Raw genomic sequence first — 20,920 nt, 5'->3', positions numbered from 1 at the left:
TTCCCCACAGGAAGGACTGCAGTCAGGTGAGGAGCAGAGTTTAGACACAAGACCAGTGTTGCAGTCCTAGGTCTACCTCCTACCAGTGCTGTAATTCTGGGCAAGTCTTTGATTACTATGGGGCCTCAGATTTCCTTTTTCTAAATGTGAAGGTTGAATCAGATGATTTCAAAAGAGCTTTCTGTCTGGGGCTTTGTGACTCATTGTTACAACCCATAGCAGCAAATTTATAGTCTGTGCTTATTTAGCTGTAGTGGTTGGTTTCCATGAGGATGAGAACATCTGAATAAACAGTGGCTCACTTGAGGAACAGGGATCGAAACCCCCAGGAGCTCCAGGGCTGTTGCTATGAGGATATCCCATGTATCTGAGTACAATTAAAATAAATAAATTGACTCCCCAGAATAAATTCATATTGTAACCTTCTAAACTATTTTCTTCCTGATTATAATAGTAAAAAATACCTATTGTGGAAGTTACAAAAATGAGAAAGAAGGGTCACAATTCACCCTGATTTGACCAACTAGAAATAATCATCATAGCAATAGATATTTCCTTTTCAGTCTTTTTTTGGGCACATATTTTGAATACCAAGATACACTTCTTCATATGTTTAAAATCTCAAGAATTGTTTTCATTTAATGATATAGCAAGGATAGGCATTTAGCCTAGTGATTAAGATACTGGTTGAGATATCTGTGTCCCACATCAGTGAGCCTGGGTTCAACAACCTGCTCTTGCTCCTGACCTGTTTCCTGTTGATGCAGACTCTGGGAGGCAGAGGGATGGCTTCAGTGGTTGGATTCCTGCCACTTACTTGGGGATTAGTTACTGACTGCCAGCTTTGTACTGGCGCAGCCCTGGCCAAGCCCCAGCTATTGTAGGCATTTGAAGAGTACAAGTGGATATTCTCTCTTTCACTCTCCTTTCTCAAATAAGTTTTTGAAAAAGCAGTATAGCAAAAGTATTTTCCCATGTCACTAAAGATACCTCTTTACAAAATGAATTATATGCATCAAAAGGAATATTATTCACCTATATAAAGAAAGTTTGAATTATGCTATTACATTGATGAACTGTGGATATATTATGCATAACTATTGTGTGATTCCACCTATGAAATATTTAGAACTGGCAAATTCTTTGACAATAGTTGGGGGGATTGAGAAGAAGAGTTCTTATTTATTGGGAAAAGTGTTTCTTTTTCAGGTAATGGAAAAGTTTTGGAATAGATCATGGTGTTGTTTATACAATATTATGAATTTAAAATGCCACTGAATTGTAGTATCAAAAATGTTCCAACTTTAAAAAGTTTATTTTTATATATGAATAAAATCATAATAAGAACAATTAACCAAGCAAAAGCTCTTCATGAGCAGCATCCTAGTGTCTCCAGGAAATCCATCCTAAGATTGGTAGTATTTAGTACCTGACTGTGATTGAGCGTGTAATGTGCTGCGTACTGTGCTCGGTGCTGTGCCTGTTGATGCTGACATCATCCTTATGGCATAGGTAATATTATTATTCCCAGTTTTTCAGAGAAAGATGAAGCTCAGCGAGGTTAAATAATTTACTTGCCCTTGGTTGTCAGGTGGCAGAGCTGCAATTTGAACCCAGGGCCTTCTTTTCTATGTTGTCCACTTCTGCATTGTATTTCCCAATTTTTCTATCACCTGACAATTTTCTTATTGTTTCCTATAAATAATATACGAAACTCATTGACATAACTTTTTCTTCACTTTGCATTTAATCTTTTAAAAAATATATTTATTTGAAAAGCAGAGTTACAGAGAGAGAAGAGAGAGAGAGGGAGAGAGAATCTTCCATCCACTGGTTCACTCCCCTAATGACTGCAACGGCCAGAGCTGAGTGGATCCAAAGTCAGGAGCCAGGAGATTCTTCTGGGTCTCCTACGTGGGTACAGGGGTCAAGCACTTGGGCCATTCTCTGCTGCCTTCCCAGATACCATACCAGAGAGCTGGACTGGATGTGGAGTAGCCGGGACCCAAACCAATGCCCATATGGGATGCTGGTGCTGCAGGCCTGAGCTTTAATCCTCTGTGCCACAGCGCCAGCCTCACACTAATTTAATATTATTGCATGATGAAAATACTCAATGAGTTTGAATTTTTTTCTCATATTTCCAAAAATAGTTAACATATCTGCTCTTGCAGATGTATTTCTAAGAAGTCCTGCAAACCTCTCTGATTTTCCTACAAAGCCCATTAGGTTACTAAATACATGAGGGGAAAAAGATTTAGTTATTACTTAAAATAAAATGTGTAGTTCTTGGTAAAACTGGGGAAGTAAAAGAATCATCTGTGACTTTTTAAATAATTAAATAAAAATTTGCAAGTGAAGAATAAAATCCAGCAATCGAGTTAATGATGTTTTATGAAAAGCAAGATTGAGACAATGAAACTTTCTCTTGTCTCTACCTCTCTGTGTAACTGTCATTCAAATAAATAAAAAATATAGATCTTTAAAAAATATTAAAGTAGTGTGATGCTTATTTCTTCAGAATCAGTAACACTATTGCTTAAAAGTGTTTGCTTAATACGGGTGCTTTAGAGTTTGCCTTTTAATGTGGAAATAGTGGTAAACATCACTGTTTTGTTTTTGGTCATCAATCTCACCTTTTCTTTGGTTAGGTCTTCCTCTGTTGGTTCAAAGAACAATTGCGAGGACGATTGTACTTCAGGAAATTGTGGGAAAAGGTAGATTTGGTGAGGTGTGGCATGGAAGATGGTGCGGGGAGGATGTGGCTGTCAAGATATTCTCCTCCAGGGATGAAAGATCTTGGTTTCGTGAGGCAGAAATTTACCAGACTGTTATGCTGCGACATGAAAACATCCTTGGCTTCATTGCTGCTGACAACAAAGGTATTTCCAAACTGGGCTCAACAAGTAAACGTGTTTTTTGTTTTTTGTTTTTTTCAGGTGAGAGTAAGTTATCTGTTGATTTTAATACAATTTCTATCAATGTCTAAGTTATTGAGGCATCCTCTTTTCCATAGGTAATTGTACATAACCATTCAATGAATCAGGGCAAGTGGGTGATGTGAACTCATGATGATGCAATTGCTAGGATGATGCTTAAAATATTTGATGACTGGTATGGGGCAGGAACCAACCAGGCAGATCAGAACTCTAGAATGGAGCTGAGTCTTGCAGAATGTGCTATGCTAGGTTTCATCTCTTTAGTTGCTGCTGAGTCCTGGATTGTTCTGGAGGCTTCTTGGTGGTGGGGATGTTTGGGTGTCTCAGGTCAATGATTTCTTGTGTCACCTTCATCTTCTTGACTTTCTTCATCTGTTATGAGATTTACAGTTTCAATTTTTAGTGAAAAATGTCTAATACATTGATACAAAAGAGCAGGTGTAGCTACTGGTTTCACTCATTGGAGACTGTGAGTAAGGGTGAGTTTTATATGTGGTCAGTTGATTAGTGAGACTTATCATTTTATAATGACTTGTATATTAGGAAATTTTATCACTACTTAGATTTGAAAATTAAATATTTGGATAACAAAGTGTTTTTGTATAAAGGAATCTGTTGGGAGGAGTTCTCAGCAAGTATTTAATATAGATTCCTTTTGCTGAGTGCCTGAACTGGTCAGGACTGTCCAGTGTTATTATAGACACTTCATTACAAAAGCTAAAGCTAACTCTAGTGACTGTAATACCTAGAGAAGTATTGGGTTAATTTTTCTCATGCTGGATGTCTTTTTCATAAACCCATTAGCTTTTTGTTAAATGAGATAAATTGTTTGAAAATATCTAGTAATTGTGTTTGGATCTTTATTTTTAAATAGTTACTTATTTTACTTGAAAGGCAGAGTTATGGAGAGGCAGAGGCAGAGAGAGAGAGAGAGAGAGAGAGAGAGAGAAATCTTCCATCCACTGGTTCTCTCCCCAGATGGCCAGGAGCCAGGAGCTTCTTCCAGATCTTCCACATGGGTGCATGGGAACAAGGTCTTGGGCCATATTCCACTGCATTCCCAGGCACATTAGCAGGGATCGGGATCAGAAGGGTAGCACCTGGAACTCAAACTGGCACCTCTATGGGATGCTGGTGCTGCAGGGGGCAGCTTAACCTGCTACACCACAGCACTGGCCCCGTGTTTAGCTCTTAATATCAGCTTTTGGGGGAAATCATCAACTTCATATTTTGAAAATTGAATAGCATGAACATTCTTAGAATGTTAGAACTTTTTGGTAATAATAATAATTTGTATAAATTTGTTGTGTTTTGATTTTTATTGGTACATTATTATTTAAAAGCTCAGAGTAATTTACAGCACAACACTGAGCCTAAGTGCATCTCTCCGGAGTTTCTCTTGCAGTGTGGTTGATCTTGCCAGCAGGTATTGATTAGAGAGAATAAGAAAGGAGTGGTTCAGTTATCATAATCACTGCCTCATAACTTCCTATTTTTATGTGAGTAACTGTAACAGATTCTAATGTGTCAACATCTTCATTGATTCATTGAGAAATTTTAATTTACTAACTTGGACTATTAAGTGTTACTACTGAAGAAATTAACCTCGCTTTATTAACAATACAGATTAAACACTGGTATTTGTTGAAAGCTTCTGGCTTTTTTTCAACTTTCATTTTTAACAACAAAATTATGTTTTCCTGCTAGATAATGGAACTTGGACTCAACTTTGGCTTGTATCTGAATATCATGAACAAGGCTCCTTATATGATTATTTGAATAGAAACATAGTGACAGTGGCTGGAATGATAAAACTGGCACTTTCAATAGCTAGTGGTCTAGCTCACCTCCATATGGAGATTGTTGGTACACAAGGTATGTATTTCCTTTCATTTCTTTCCTTGAATATGAAGACAGATCACCAGGCTGTATTTTATTTTTTATAAACAATAATCAAGATATTAAGATTAAATATTAAGAAAAATTAAAGGTATTTTATAAAACTGAAGATTTTGTCATAATATAGCAACTTACATATACTCATCATTTTATATATTATCCATAATATATTTTTATTAATTTTCGCTCCTTCTTTGCCATTTAACATATATACCTTGAAGATCTTATTTGGTGTCAAAAGCTTTGTATTGAGAGAATAAAAATAATTTAAGTGCTTATATTTATAATTAAAAATAATTGGAAAGGATAAGGTAACCTTGAAAGTATTTTTATATCATGTACTTGAAGGTCAAATAATACCCACTGTTGTTTCTGTTTATTAACAGAGAGTAGACTTAAGGTAGTCATTAGTCTAGATAGAGCAATGGTTCTCAAATATTGAGTCATGATTCCTGCACACTCTTTTTTTTTTTTTTAATTCTCAGTCTTTAAAAAGGTTTGTTTATTTGAAAGTCAGCATTACAGAGAGAGAGGAAAAGAGAGAGAGAGAGAGAGAGAGAGAGAGAGAGAGAGAGAGAGAGAGAATCTTTCATCTGTTGGTTCTGCTGCTATTCCCAGGTCATTAGCAGGAAGTTGGATTGGAAGTGTAGCATAATGAACACAAACCAGCACCCATAGGGGATGCCGATGTCATAGACAGTGGCTTTAGCTGCTATACTTCAACACTGGCCCCATGATTCCTTTACATTCTTAAGAGTTTTTGAGAATTACAAAAGATTTTAAGTATGTGGGTTATATCTATTAACAGTTGTATTAGAAATCGAAATGTAGAAATTTTAAAATTATCTGTTAATTTACTTAGAATTAAATCAATTAGATGTTAGCATAAATAACACAGTTTTAAAATGGTATCACTTTTTTTTTTCAATTACAAAACCTATTTAAAGGGGCTGGCATTATGGTAGAGTGGGTCCAGTATGGGTGCCAGTTCAATTCCTGGCTGCTCTGCTTCTGATACAGTTCTCTGCTAGTGCACCTGGGAGGGCAGTGGAAGATGGCCCAAGTGATTGAGCCCCTGTTACCACCCTGAGAGACCTGGATGAAATTCTTGGATCCTGGCTTTGGCCTGGCCCAGTCCCAGATGTTGAACCATCTGGGGAATGAACCAACAGATGTGAGATTTTTTTTCTCTCTCTCTCTCTAACTCTGCCCTTCAAATAAAATAAATAACTTTTTTAAAAAAAAGCTATCTAGGGAAAATAATGGTTTTATGTTTTTGTATATCTCTTTAATGTCTGGTTTAGTGTCCAGATTTTCATATGTGTTCACTCAGTCTATGCCATTATATTGTTTTGGTTGTATTAAGTGAAGAAGAGATGGCATCACACAGATAAGAGTTGCAAAATAGTACTCAAGACCCCCTACCACATTTGAGAACCACTTATCTAATGTAGAAAGAGTTGGAAACTTGTTTGTAAGAATATATTTGTCATAATCTTACATGGCAATGGAATTCTTTCTCCTTTATTAAAAAAATTTAGTAATGCCTACTAAATGTCTACTACTCTTCTAAGCATTGTAGACATGGTGGTGAATAAGAAAGTCACTGCCTTCATTCGACTTATAGTTAGGAGAGACAGATGGGTAAGCATTGAACAGACAGATAATTTAGAAAGTGGTAGCAGCTATGAAGAAAACAAAATGGGGTACTCTGTTGGAGAATGACTTGGAGTACAGAATGAATCGTGAAGATTTCACATTTAAGATAAGTCTTCAAAATAATTCTTCTTGGAAAGACTCTGCATGCAGTAAAGAAGAAAGTGAATGTGTTTTTTATGCTTTCTAGGTAAACCTGCTATTGCTCATAGAGACATAAAATCGAAGAATATCTTAGTGAAAAAATGCGAAACTTGTGCCATAGCAGACTTGGGCTTGGCTGTGAAGCATGATTCAATCCTGAACACTATAGACATTCCTCAGAATCCTAAAGTGGGAACCAAAAGGTAAGATGCTTTCCTTGGGTGGCATACAAGGATTGACCAATAAACCTGTGAGGTGTTTGTGGGGTTTCAGGTCCAAATGGGAAATCATTAGGCCCAAGAAAGAAAAAAGTCTTCTCAGGATCACTAAGTCAGTAGACTCAATGATTAGATAAACCAGAAGTCTTGACATTTTTGAACATGTGAACATGGGCCATTTGGGTGCATGGTTCAGTGCAGAGAAAAGGTGGAAAGGCAGTGAGATACGATTTTAGTGTACTACATTTTGAGGATGCATTTTCCTACAGATAAGAATCAGTAGTATATTGCACCTTCAAAGCCTTTATATTTTGTAAATAAGCCAAAGTGCAGAGCTAGTTATGAATGTTTAAGTTCTAAACAATTGAGACAGAATATATTGGAGTAGGTAGGTTAGGAACTCATAATAAATTCATTTTTGTGTTATATTTTATTAATGTTTAGCAATATTACATAACAATTTATATATTATCTATGGTTGTATTTATCTTAAAATCTCCCAGATTGATTTATATTAAGATGATAAGAGTTTGGACACAATTCTTACATTCATGGAATAACATCTCTGAAATCAAGGGTAAACATGATGTAAAGTGAGCATTCCTCACATGTATCAGGGCAGTGCCATTAGCAATGGTATCTCTGGTGTTTTTATTGCTCTGTGCAACATACTTCTATTTCCTTTTATTTTAGTTTCTGTGATATTTTGGCATAATAATAATAATTAGGGTTCTTGTTGTTAAAATGAATAACTGAATATTTTCCTGTGCCAATGTTATGGTGTAGTGTATTAAAGCCACTGCTTGCAATGCTGGTATCCAGTATTGGAATGCATGTTTGAGTCCCTGCTGCTTTGCTTCCAGTCCAGCTCCCTGCTAGCACACCTGGGAAAGCAGTGAAAGATGACCTTGCCACTCAGATGGGAGATTGGATGGTATTGCAGGCTCCTGGTGTCTGCCTGGGCCAGCCCTGGCCATTGCAGCCATTTGTGGAGTGAACTAACAGATGGAACGTCTTTCTCTCTCTCTTTATCTGTCTTTAAAAAAGTACACACAACATATTTTCCTGGAGTTGTTAAAGGCCTTGGAGAATAAATAATTCCCAAACTGATGGCCTTCAAGTTATATTGGGATTTCAGGACAGTGCCTGTGACTCTCTCACTTGGTTCCTGGAGACCTTAGTGAGGCCTTGGGAGCACTTCAGGACAATTTACTTAGGGCAGCTTATGAAACCTTGCTTATTTCGCTCCATTAGAAGAAAGCCTTGATTTATCCACCTGACTCTGCATCAGCCTCAGGGAAGCATTGGATGCCATATCCCTCACAGGATGGAATGCTCTAAAACAACTTGGAAGTTATTGTATCTGCTCTCCAACACTCTGGGAATTCTCAAAGGTCTCCCTGGGATAGTAGGCTTATCAGGTCCCATGAACTGTACATTTTTTTTTTCCTTTAGTCCTGCTCAAACAAAATTATACTTTTCTAGATGTTAATGTGTAATAAAATTGTTCAGTCAGTGAAGGTATTTGTTGAATACTGCTTAGTGCTGTGCTGGAGGCTTGGTCCCACCCTGAGGAAAATTATACCATTTGTCCTCACAGGGTTTTCCTTACCAAGAATACCAAGGAATTGAGTTTCACTTCTGTTGTTGAATGCTCTGGCCATTAAAGTTCTCTCCAACTTGTAATTTTCAAAAACAAAGATCCATATATACCTGTTCTAACACAATGGGATAATCTCTAGTTTTATTTAAAAATTTTAAAACTAAAACTATTGTTTAATTTTATTCTATTATAGTGCTTCAGATTTACCTTTAACATTGATGTAAGTGATCTTAATTTAAATTTGAGTTAGGATTTACTAAAATTGTGTTTTACTGAACTGCTAAAAAGTCATACACAGAATCTGAAGAAGTGCATGTTTTTGAAGGTATATGGCTCCTGAAATGCTTGATGATACAATGAATGTGAATATCTTTGAGTCCTTCAAACGAGCTGACATCTATTCTGTTGGTCTGGTTTACTGGGAAATAGCCCGGAGGTGTTCAGTTGGAGGTAAGATTTTGGAAATATTCTTTGTGTCTGCTTCTGCCTTTCCATGATACTCTGAATGCAAAATGAAATTTCTTTTTTCCCCTATGCTATATATTGAATCACTTCTAAATATTTAATGGAATACCTTGTGCTGTGCTGAACTTGAAAATTATCTTTTTTGAGCTTGTGTGTAGTGACTGACATCACTACTTTATATCCCAAAGAAATTGAATTAACATACTAAGATCATAGGACTTCAAGACTTCTATAACTTAGGCTTTCCTTGTTCTTTTCTGTGGTTTGATGAATTTGTATGGGTGAGGGTTACATGCAGTTGGAGGGAAGTGAGCAAAGACAAACTTTCTATCTCTTCCTCCTGGATGTTTAGAAAATAATAATGAGAAGAATAAAATAGGAAGATGATACTCTCTAAATTTAGACTGATGAAATTTGCAGAAATTGTTAGAGAAAGAGATAAATGCTGGTAGAAAATGGTTTAAAATTTTGATTTTCAAGCTTTCAACTAAGGCTTGGTTTAGCAACTCATTAAATGTCAAACAGTAGGCAAGTTATTTAGTCTGATTTTCTTCATATGAAAAATGAAAACAATAATAAACCTATTTGTATGAGCATTTGGCCTAGTAAGATAATGTTTAAGATACCTACTGCTCACATCCCATACCATAATACTTAACTCCAGCTCCTTGATTTCATCTTCCTGTTAATGCAGACTCTGCAAAACATTGGTGATAGTTCAAGTGATTGGGTTCCTGCCACCCATGTGGGAGACCCGGGAATTCAGTACAGGGCCTCAAACCTGGGCCCATCAGTTGAGAGCATTTTGGGAGTGAACCAGTGGATGAAAGTTCTCTATCTCTTTGTTTCTCCATCACTGATCTCTTGGTCTCTCGCTCATAAACATTAAAAAGAAATAAAAGATGATAGAAAATTTGCATTAAAATGACCCCTTGAGTTTTTGAGGATTTAATGGATTAATTTGTATGAAACTCTTGATATAGAGGCTGCTCAAAGTAAACATTCAGTAAAAGCTGTTAAACCACTGTTTGTTTTTACATTTTGTAAAAATGTATTGATGTTATTTTGTATTACATCAATCTTGTTCTTTTCTGTTTTAGAGCTATCTTTCTATTTTATTTTATGTTTAGTCTATGTTTTATGATTTTTATTAACATTAACTCATTAAATGCCATTAATTCCCATGATATATTTTCTCTGCTTCATAGATGAAGAAATTAGGCTGTTGATCTCATTTAAAAAAAAATACTTGCAGATTACCTGAAAACTTGTAAGGTCAAATTTATATTAGAGTGAGAAACATACTTTTTCTCTGTTATACAGAGATGGGATAGTATAGCATTCAGAGATCTAAAGCTATCAGAAGAGCAATAGAATTACAGTTGTGGACACCATGGACACTGGAATTCCTGAGATTGGGTTTGAATTCCAAAACTGCCACTTAGTAGCTGTGGGTTCCTGAGAAAATTCACCATACTCTTGTGTCTCATTTTCCTCATCAGCAAAATAAGGATATGCTAATGAATTAAAAATGTGTTGGGGTGGCCCAGTGGGTTAAGATACCACCTGCTAAGCTGGCATCCCAAATGAATACTAGCAGCTCCACTTCCAATCCAGCTCTTTGCTAATGCACCTGGGAAATAAGTGGAAGATGCTCCAAGTGCTTGGGCCCACCATCCATGTGGGAGACCCAGATGGAGTTTCAGGCTCCTGATTTTGGCCTGGCCCATCCATGGCCATTGTAGTCTTTGGGGAGTGAACCAACAGATGGAAGAGCCCTCAGTCTCTCTCTCTTTCTCTCTCTCTCTGTTTCTCTCCTTCCATTTTTTCTTCTTTATATTTATAACTCTGACTTTGAAATGAATAAAATAAATCTTTTATGCTTTGTGAAATGTGTCAGACCCCAAAAGACAAATATGTCATGGTTTCTCTGATTTTTGGTATTTAATATATAGAGTCCCCCCCCCACTCAAAAAAAGGAACCCAACAACAAAGATTGTATGAGTAACATGATTTGATCATGGTTTATAGCCATTAGATATGTTCCTGTGGAACAGTGATCTTTCTACCTTTTACGTGTTGAACACTATGTTTAGTGGAGTATTAAGCCTATGAAAGTAAATCAAAAGTATGTCACCACAAAAATTAAAAGAAATAAAAAAGGAAGCAAGGAAGAGGGAGGGAGGGAAGTATCCTTATGTTCTTAGAATTGTATCTTTGAAATACATGAGGTATGTTCCCTTTATATTAATAAAAATGTTAGTAAAAACATGGAAAGAGTCTAGGACAATGCTTGTTAAATATGAAGATTTTAAATATTTTTGCAAAATTTTAATATTTCTGTTTATCTATGTTTGCTTTTATGGTTTGGTTCCTTAATTTTTCTTATATTCTTAAAATTGTATCTACAAAATTTGTTGAATCTGTTAAAAACTAATTAAAAATAAGAATAATAATTTAATTAGCATGATTTATCATTAGATTTGGAATATTATGACAGGTGTCATGTAATGATTTTTTTCAATGATTGGCCACATTTATGACTGTAGATCCTTAAGACTCTATTGTCCAGTGACATTGCAACCATCTTACTTTGTGTGAGCACACTTTATGATGTTCACACAATGATTAAATTGCCTAACAACAGAATTCTCAGTATGTATCCCAGTGATTAGGTGGTACATTACCATGTTTTCAAATAAAAGGACTATGTTTAATACAAAAGATTGTATAAGGGATTTTTAAGAATTCAAGTTATAGTCTGATAATTAGGGTCATCTTTGTGACTATCTGTGGTGAACTGCTATCTTTTTTCTACCTTTATCCACTCTTCAGGAAAATTATGAAACATTAGATGTTAGGGATTGCTTTAATATTATTATTATATTTGTATGTATCTCATAAATACAACATTAAGGACATAGTAATTCTTCCCACCCCACTCACCCTCCCACACACCCCACATCTCCTGTTTGGTATGAAAAAGAAATAGAAACAGAAAGAAAGAAAAAAGGAAAGAATGGAATAAAAAAACTAAGAGGACTGTTTCTCAACAGTCTAAACAAGGGCTGTTCGTTGTTGTTGCTTCTCAAAGGTGATTTCAATTTTTTTTTCCACTTCCTCTTTTCCCTTCCTTCCTCCCCCTTCTTTAAAGAAGAACCCAAGGATGATACATCTTTTGTGAGGTCTTGGTGTAACTATAACTTATGAGACATAATAAAATCCTTCATTTAATACACTAAAATGAAGTGATTCTTGACAACAAGTTTTACTATTAAGTTTCATGATACAACTCTTTTTGAACAGAGGTCCTGCATGGGAAATTAGTGCACAGTGACTCCTGTTGTTTATTTAACAAATAACACTTTTATGCATGACATCAGTGATCACCAAAGGCTCTTGACATGAGCTGCCTCAACTATGAAAGCCTTTTAGATCCACTAGTTCAACAAGGCCATAATCGAAGTAGAAATTCTCTCCTCCCTTCAGAGAAAAATATTTCCTTCTTTGGTGGCCACTTCTTTCCACTGGGGTCTCACACACAGGGATCCTTTATGTAGGACATTTTTTCCCCAGAGTTTCTTGGCTTTCCATGATGAAATGCTCCCCCTGGACTTTCCAGCCAGACCAGAATGCCTTAAGGGCTGATTCTGAGGTCTGAGTGCTACTTAGCGTGATTGTCATTCTATAAGTCTGCTGTTTGGACTGCTTCCCATGTTGGAGCCAACAGTCATTTTAATCCTATTATTGTTTCCAAACACTTAGTCCTATTTATATGATAACTTTAACTTTTGATCATATCTGTATGGCCACTTTAACCCTTAGTCCTATCCATTTGATCTTTATAACACTTAAGCTGCTATTTTTATCAGCCTGCTTAAGGGATTTTGGGGTCTTATGGCTAGTTGTTAAGTTGTACCCTTAGAAGTAAGTCCATATGAATGTATGTAGGGCTATACTGCTTTGCAGATTCAAACTTCATACATTTCACAATTACAACTTTATGATCTTGGTGATTCTTCCCACTGTGCCCACCCTCCCACCCTCACTCCCTTCCTCTTCCCTTTCTTATTCTCACTCTTATTCTTTACTAAGATATGTTTTCAATTAACTTTGTACACATATGATTAACTCTATGTTCAGTATAGTGTTCAATGAATTGTATGAAAGAGAAAAAGATAAGGAAAATACTATAAAGAAAGGAAAAGATAAACAAAGATATAGAATAAGAAGCTGTTCCTCAACAGTCAAGAGAACGTCTGTTCATAACCATTGCTTCTCAAAGTGTCAATTTCATTTCTACATGTTGTCTTTTAGGTACTCAATTAGTCAAAGAGAACATATAGAATTTGTCCCTTTAGAACTGGCTTATTTCACTAAGTATGCTGTTTTCCAGTTTCATCCATTTTTTTTGCAAATGACTGGACCTTGTTTTTTTTACTGCTGTGTACTATTCCATGGTTTTCATATCCCATAATTTCTTCATGCAGTCTGCAACTCACAGGCATTTGGGTTCATTCCATGTATTTGCTATTATTAATTGAGCTGCAATGAACATGGAGGTACAGATAGCTCTTTTATATGCTGATTTCATTTCCCTTGGGTAGATTCCCAGGAATGGGATGGCTTTGTCAAATGGTAGTCTATATTCAGACCTCTGAGTTATTGCCACACTGTCTTTGATAGTGGCTGTACCAGTTTACATTCCCAACAACAGTGAATTTGGGTACCTTTTTCCCTACATCTTGACCAGCATTTGTTGTTTGTTGATTTCTGGATGAAAGCCATTCTAACGCGGGTGAGGTAAAACCTCATTGTGGTTTTGATCTGCATTTCTCTGATGGCTAGCAATTCTGAGCATTTTTTTCATGTCTCTCTTGCCCATTTGGATATCCTCTTTTGAAAAATGTCTGTTTATGTCCCATCAAAGTCAGCGAACTCTAAAGGCTTCCATAGCCCTGGCAACTCATGACTAGAGCCTAGGGAGATTACTGACGCCATGAACAGGAGTGTCAAATTGTTAAATCAGCAACAGGAGTCACTGTGTACTTACACCCCATGTGAGATCTATCCCTAATGTGTCGTCTGAAGCCAAGTGATGCTATAACTAGTACTGAAACAGTATTTTTATACTTTGCGTTTCTGTGTGGGCACAAACTGATGAGGTCTTTACTAATTATATACTGAAGTGATCTTCTGTATATAAAGAGAAAAGGAAATGAAAAAAAAAAACAACCTGGTGTTAAAATGGAAATGGCATAGAAAATTAATTAATTTGAAAAAAAATTATGTAGGATCTCTGTCTTTAATGTGCTGTACATTGCTATTTAATGCTATAATTAGTAATCCAATGGTAGTTTTTTCACTTTATGTTGCTATATGGGCAAAATGTTGAAATCTTTACCTAATATATACTAAACTGATCTTCTGTATACAAAGAGAATTGAAAATGAATCTTTACATGAATGGAAGGTGAAAGGGAGCGGGAAAGGGGAGGGTTGCGGGCGGGAGGGAAGTTATGGGAGGGGGGAAGCCATTGTAACTCATAAGCTATACTTTGGAAATTTATATTCATTAAATAAAAGTTTAATAAAAAAATAAAATAAAACATATAATACAGAAATTCAGGTCACATGAATTAAAATATATCTTTGAATAATTTAAAAAAAAGAAAAAAGAAAAATGTCTGTTTAAGTCCTTTGTAGGGATTACTTTTGAATTTGATAATAGCATTTTATATAAAGTATGTCATTTTCATAGTTGAAATAATATAAATTCTATTTTATATATTTATAAATTAGATAAATTTGTTTATATATGATATATAATTGCATAAAATGTCTATAATTATGAATAATTTCATAATACAAAATGTAACTTTATATAATAACAAATCTGAGCCTTTTAAATTTATATCCATGGTTTTATAGTGATATATTATTTTAAGAAATTTGACTTTCCAATTTCTCAAGATGTCTCTTGTGTTAGAAGACATAATTGGCATTATTTTGATTTAGACATCTTTGTTATTAACACAGGGAAATTCATTACATAATTTCTTACAGGAATTGTGGAGGAGTACCAGTTGCCTTATTATGATATGGTGCCTTCAGATCCTTCAATAGAGGAAATGAGGAAGGTTGTTTGTGACCAGAATCTCCGACCAAGTATCCCAAACCAGTGGCAAAGCTGTGAAGTAAGGCTGTGTTCTTACGTTTATTTTTCCCGTTGTATCGATAGAGGTGAGTGTTAGGGAAGATTTTTCGAGACCTTATGGTTCTTCTTTCTTAATCTAGGCATCCGATTTACTGCCTGTATATAGGTAAGGTCTTTTTGTATGTCTTCAGGAAGATTTTATTGCCTTTAGCAATGTGTATATGTAATGCCAGTTTATGTTATAGTAACACCTCCTGCTTCCTTGATGTCTTTCTACAACAAGCCTTTACTGCTTACACGAAGTCCTCTTCTGGCTGGCATCTCTTCTTGCTGAGGTGACACAGCAAACTGAGTGTCTTTGATCTTTAGAAGCTGCCATCACAATGCAGTTTCTGGGTCTTCAGACTGGGGAAGACTGGGGATGGAGGATCACACACTGGCTGTTTAATGCTTTGGCACCAGGTGACTCTTACCTTTTCCACTGATAAGGAACTAGTCACTTGGTCCTACCTGACAGCAAAAGGACTGGAATTTGTGGGCAATGTAGACAAACTCAGTGGGTAGTCAATGTCTGGGCCACAAAGGATGTTATAATTCCTGTCATCCTTATATTAAATGATCATTCTTAATCTCTAGCCTGCTGGAGTTTGAACTTATTCTCCCTTATCAGAGGAGCCTTTGCACAGCAGAGCCCATTGTTGCTTACTTTGTCACACCCACTAATCCAGTGCAGGATCCATAACGCAGTAGACACACAATAAATGGATTTTTTTGGTACTTGTTCTGCCTTATATGAAGATGGAGAATTTTCCAGCTGCCACAAGGACAAAGAAAGGAAGGTGAGGGAAAGACTATAAACCACCTAACTAGTATCAGGATTATTTTAATGCTTCAACACCCTCATTCCAGCTATAGCTGTTCATTCTCTGCATACTTAAATGTAAGAATTGAGGTCTTTCTTAGGTCACATAATTCAGTTTTTCTCTGTTATAGGGATTATTTTGTAAAGTTATCTTTTTACCTCTTTTCTCCTCCTTCATGCTTCTCAACTATTTTGCTATTTAAGACAAGATTTGTGTCTTAGTATTTCTATATATTGTGGGGCTTTCTTACCACATGACTATTTGAGAAGCAAATATTGAGACATCTATAACCTAATGGAAATTAAATTAAAATTTTCTGATATTAATAAGTCAGATACATGGAAAAAGTCTGTAAAATCTATGAATCCACTACTCAATTTGAAAAATAAAACATTTCCAATACATTTAAAATATTCATCACCCCTTTGAGAGGTCACTAGTATAATGAATTATTTTTAGTCTTGTCTTGATTTTCTTTAGTATTTTGCTACACATACATACATACACACACACACACATGCACACAAGAAATAGATCATCAAAATTTTCAAGGGAAATGTGTATTGTGAAAAAAACTCTATGTATTATTTCAAAATACTTTGCATGAATAAAATTTTACCCTTTACTTTTAGTTTCTATGAACTTTTTAAAGTAAGATTGTAGCTTTTAATCTGTCCATTGTCATGCTGTGTAGCATTGCATTGTGTGAACATAGCACAATTTCTTTTTGCACTCTACTATTGTGATTTTCAGGTAGCTTTCTTTAAAAAATAATATTGCTACATAAATATAATGTGTGCACAAGTTTTTGAGGGTATATACCTATAGCTTTTTGATATGTCAACATAGAAAAATCATGTCTACAGTTAATCTGAGTTATGGTACGAGGCTTCATGCATTTTTTCTTACTACAATAAGAAAAGCTCTAGTATAAGGTTGCATGATAGTGAAACTTGGTTTAGACGTTTTGGTCTTTAAAACAAGTTGTGTTTCACCATTGCATTTGTCATCTTCTTTGATGTTGGGACGTTTTGGTAAAAGCTAAATTGAAATAAATGCTGAGTTTTATTTTAATAAAATCCTACTCCCTGTCTAGGAGATGATGCAACATTTCTTGTTGGAGGCCACCCGACAAACCACACGGAGACACGCAGCACTCAGTCAGTTCATCACCACGTTTATTGCCTCATCGAGTTCCAGGCCAAAGTAGGGGGCCCGGTGATGAGGGACTGGAGGCAGTCTCCCTAAAGAAACCCTTCAGTCTCCAGCACCGAGCACACAGAAAGACAAGGATATATACCCCAGACCCCATACAGATAACATTCATTGTGTGCAATCATGCATAGCACAGGAACAGAGCAAGTTTACAAAGTAGCAATGATCAGGGTACAAGCTCTGCAGATAGAGCAAAGAACATCATAAACCTTCATCAGAAGTCACATCCTGCCTGCAGGAATGTGGGATGAAAAATCTTGTGCCTTCAGCCTTCAGGACAATAAGCACGGGAAACAGGATTAGAACAGCCTGCTGCATCTCATGTCGGGCCAGGGCCACTGGCCCCGACAATTTCTGCTCTGATCTTTTAATGCATTAAATTGCATCTGTAAATTTCTTACTGTTAAACCAATCATACACTTCTAGCATAGACATATCATAGTCATTTTATGTTAATTTTTACATTGCTGGTATATGCATTTTTTGTCATCTAGAAATCTAGTTCCATCTTGTTTTATATTAATCTTTTGTAATAGGCATTTGTATTTATACCACTCTTGTTTATTCACTATTGTTGCTTTGCTCAATGTTACTTCTTGTCTCTCAGAAGTAATGTTGCTTCCTTCTGAAATAATTTTCTGCTTTCCTGATGTCCATTCTTTAAAAGTATTTTATTTAAGCTTTTTTTAGTTATAGCAAGTGGTTTTAAATTCTTTCAATTTGGGAAAATGCCTTTTTTCTGTCTTTGATCTTGAATAAATAGTTCATCTTGGCATAAAAATTTAGGTTGACAATGATTTACTACACATCTTAAAGTAATTATTCCATTGTCATATAACTTCCATTATCACTGTTGGAACGTCATTAAGTAAGCAAATCATTATTTCCTTTTAGTTAATTGTTCTTTTTTTTCTGACTGCTTTTAAAATGTTCTCTGTGAAGCTGGCATTGTGGCGTAGCAGGTTAAGCAGCCACCTGCAATGCCAGCATCCCATATAGGTGCTGGTTCGAATTCTGGCTCTTCCACTTCTGATCCAGCTCCCTGCTAATCCACTTGGAAAAGAGGAGGATGCTCCAAATCCTTGGGCCCTTACACCCACATAGGAGACTTGGAAGAAGCTCCTGGCCTCTGGCTTTTTTCTGGTCTGGCCCTGGCCATTGCAGCCATATGGGGAGTGAACCAGTGGATGGAGTGACTCTCTCTGTCTCTCCCTCTCTTTAACTCTGCCTCTTAAATAAATAAAATATTTTAAAAAATAACTTATTCTCAAATATATTTTCTGTAACTTTATAATATTCTTCTGCATTTTCTCTGTGATGTATGTTGTATAGATGTCTCCTGTTGAATCTTGCTTGGAGTTTTTGGACTTCTTAATTCCAAGGATTTATGATTTTCCTTGGTTTTGAAGCATCCTCTGACATAATCTTTTCAAAAAGATCTTCCTATGATTGACTCCATTACCCATTTTTGAGGGGAGCTCATTGGATGTGTTTTAGGACTTTCATTCAACTTGCTTATATATTACTTGGTCACATTTTCCATATGTATGTCTTTATACTGTTTCTCTTTCTTTGTAGGGCACTTTCATTCTTAAAATCAGGGCTTTGAAAGTATCTTGATCTGATACCCTCTGTGTGCTTTACGCTGAGTCTCCTGTCTGTCAGTTTTGAGCTATCAGTTTTGAAGTTCCAGACCATGAAATCAGCAGGTGCCAGCAGAACAGCCACTGCTTAGAGATTTCTTGCATCTCTGCGGTTTCATGTATTTTCATTGGTTTATTCTCTGAGTATCACATTTATTTAACAATTCATTTGGGCTAATTTTAATAGAATTTTTGTATTTATCCTTGGATCATTTTTATTGTGCTGCAATTTATATGTGATACAAACTTTAGTATACAGTTTGATGAACTATATGTAAATATCTATGTGTGTGTGAGTGCTTGGCACCCAGATGAAGATACAGGAAATTTCTATCCCTTTCAAAAATGTCCTTTTGTGTCTTTTTTATACCTTCTTAGATGATTTTTTTTTTTTTTTTTGGCCAGGCAGAGTTAGACAGTAAGAGAGAGAGACAGAGAGAGTTATAGACAGTGAGAGAGAGACAGAGAGAAAGACCTTCCTTCTGTTGGTTCATTCCCCTAATGGCCACTATGGCCAGCGCTGTGCCGATCCGAAGCCAGGAGCTGGGTACTTCCTCCTGGTTTCCCATGCGGGTGCAGGGACCCAAGAACTTGGGCCATCCTCCACTGCCTTCCCGGGCCAGCAGAGAGCTGGACTGGAAGAGGAGCAACTGGGACTAGTACTGGCGCCCCAACTGGGACTAGAACCCTGGGTGCCGACACTGCAGGCGGAGGATTAGCCAAGTGAGCCATGGCGCCTGCCCCTTCTTAGATGACTTTTATAAAGCCATTCTACCATAATACCAGAAATCCAGAAATCAGTAGATTGAAATTTCAGTTAAGTTAGTATCTACACGGTTAATAATCATGCTTTCAGAGTTTTCTATGTTGTTTTCACTTACAATTTCTTTATCAAAGCTTAGCATCAGTTAATGAATGTGTAGTTTTTGTTCTTCCATACCTTGTTTTCTGTGAGTAGCTATAGTCTCTAATGTTTCTCTTTCTCTTGAAGGCACTCCGAGTCATGGGGAGAATAATGCGTGAGTGCTGGTATGCCAATGGGGCTGCCCGCCTGACTGCCCTCCGTATTAAGAAGACCATCTCTCAACTTTGTGTCAAAGAAGACTGCAAAGCCTAATGTGATAATTTCGTTAAAAAAAAAAATCTCTCACAGCTTTCCTTTTCATTTTCCCTCCTTATGTGAATTTGTTTTTGCTTTTTTTTTTTCTACCTCAAAGATTACGCAGTACAGTATTTAAGTGCCCAAAGGCATGAAAAGATAATTAAAGTTAAGCTTGGATAGGAGCTGACTTCATCCAATCTCCATGTTGTCTTTAATTTTATTTTGAAAAGCAGCACATCAACTTATCTTTTTATTTAATGAGAAAGAGGATATTACAAAAATGTAAAATAAGCTATATAACAATAATAAAACTATTTTAGATTTAATTTTACTTGAACCAAGAGCACATGAATGAATAGAAAAAATGTCAAAAATGTAAAACTGTTTTTTCTGAGGTGAAAATATATTTATTAAAATGTGAACTAGAGTATGTTATGGTTAAATAGGACCTTAGATCTTGCAGTCTATGATTTTTCCTTTTTAAATTATTAAAAAATAACTGCTATTGTGAACTTTAATATATAAAATCTACAGAAATGGAGCTGCTCAGTGGAAGATATAAGTGAGATGAAAGTCCCACTTGCTTGGTCTTCCTCTCTTTGTTTCTCTAATCTTTGTAATCCAGTGGCAGGTAGTTTGAAATCAAGCACAGGTGCTACTTTCTGTTATTTGCAGAAGACACAAGTGATATCTTGAGATACTGCAAAATGTCTGTACTGCAAAATGTCCGAGTCACAGCTAATGACAGAGCTGACACTAATTCTAAATCTTGAGTGAGTCAACACTGCAGATTAGCTAGCTTCCTATTTTCCTTTGAATTCCCGATAGTGCTTTTATCACAAGAATATCTCTCATTGTGATGTTTGTAGTTTATTCATAAAGAAGGTATGTTGAGTTATTTTGCAGAATCATGATAGATCTACATGAAATCCAAACAATGGATATTTATATGGATATGGATATTTGAAAGTGTTCAGGTATCCATTGTCTTAACATGTCTTTAACATGCAGTTCAGA

At 36.0% G+C, this 20,920-nt stretch overlaps 1 protein-coding gene across 3 annotated transcripts in view; it reads left to right on the top strand.

Annotated features, from left to right (window-relative positions):
* Positions 1-19,918, top strand: part of ACVR1C (activin A receptor type 1C) — a 70,383-nt gene extending 50,465 nt beyond the window's left edge. For 2 of the 3 annotated variants that reach the window (XM_062199900.1, XM_062199898.1), the window contains 6 exons: positions 2,652-2,882; positions 4,647-4,814; positions 6,685-6,841; positions 8,785-8,909; positions 14,990-15,120; positions 19,793-19,918. In XM_062199900.1, the coding sequence (XP_062055884.1) occupies positions 2,652-2,882; positions 4,647-4,814; positions 6,685-6,841; positions 8,785-8,909; positions 14,990-15,120; positions 19,793-19,918 (938 nt within the window). The remainder of the gene's footprint in view (positions 1-2,651; positions 2,883-4,646; positions 4,815-6,684; positions 6,842-8,784; positions 8,910-14,989; positions 15,121-19,792) is intronic. The other variant, XM_062199901.1, reaches the window with a different exon arrangement.
* Positions 19,919-20,920: the final 1,002 nt, after the last annotated feature.

This window comes from Lepus europaeus, chromosome 1 (assembly GCF_033115175.1).
Source record: "Lepus europaeus isolate LE1 chromosome 1, mLepTim1.pri, whole genome shotgun sequence".
NCBI classification, from domain to species: Eukaryota; Metazoa; Chordata; class Mammalia; order Lagomorpha; family Leporidae; genus Lepus; species Lepus europaeus.
The sequence above is the reverse complement of the archived record's forward strand: the minus strand, read 5'-3'. Positions and strand labels throughout refer to the sequence as shown.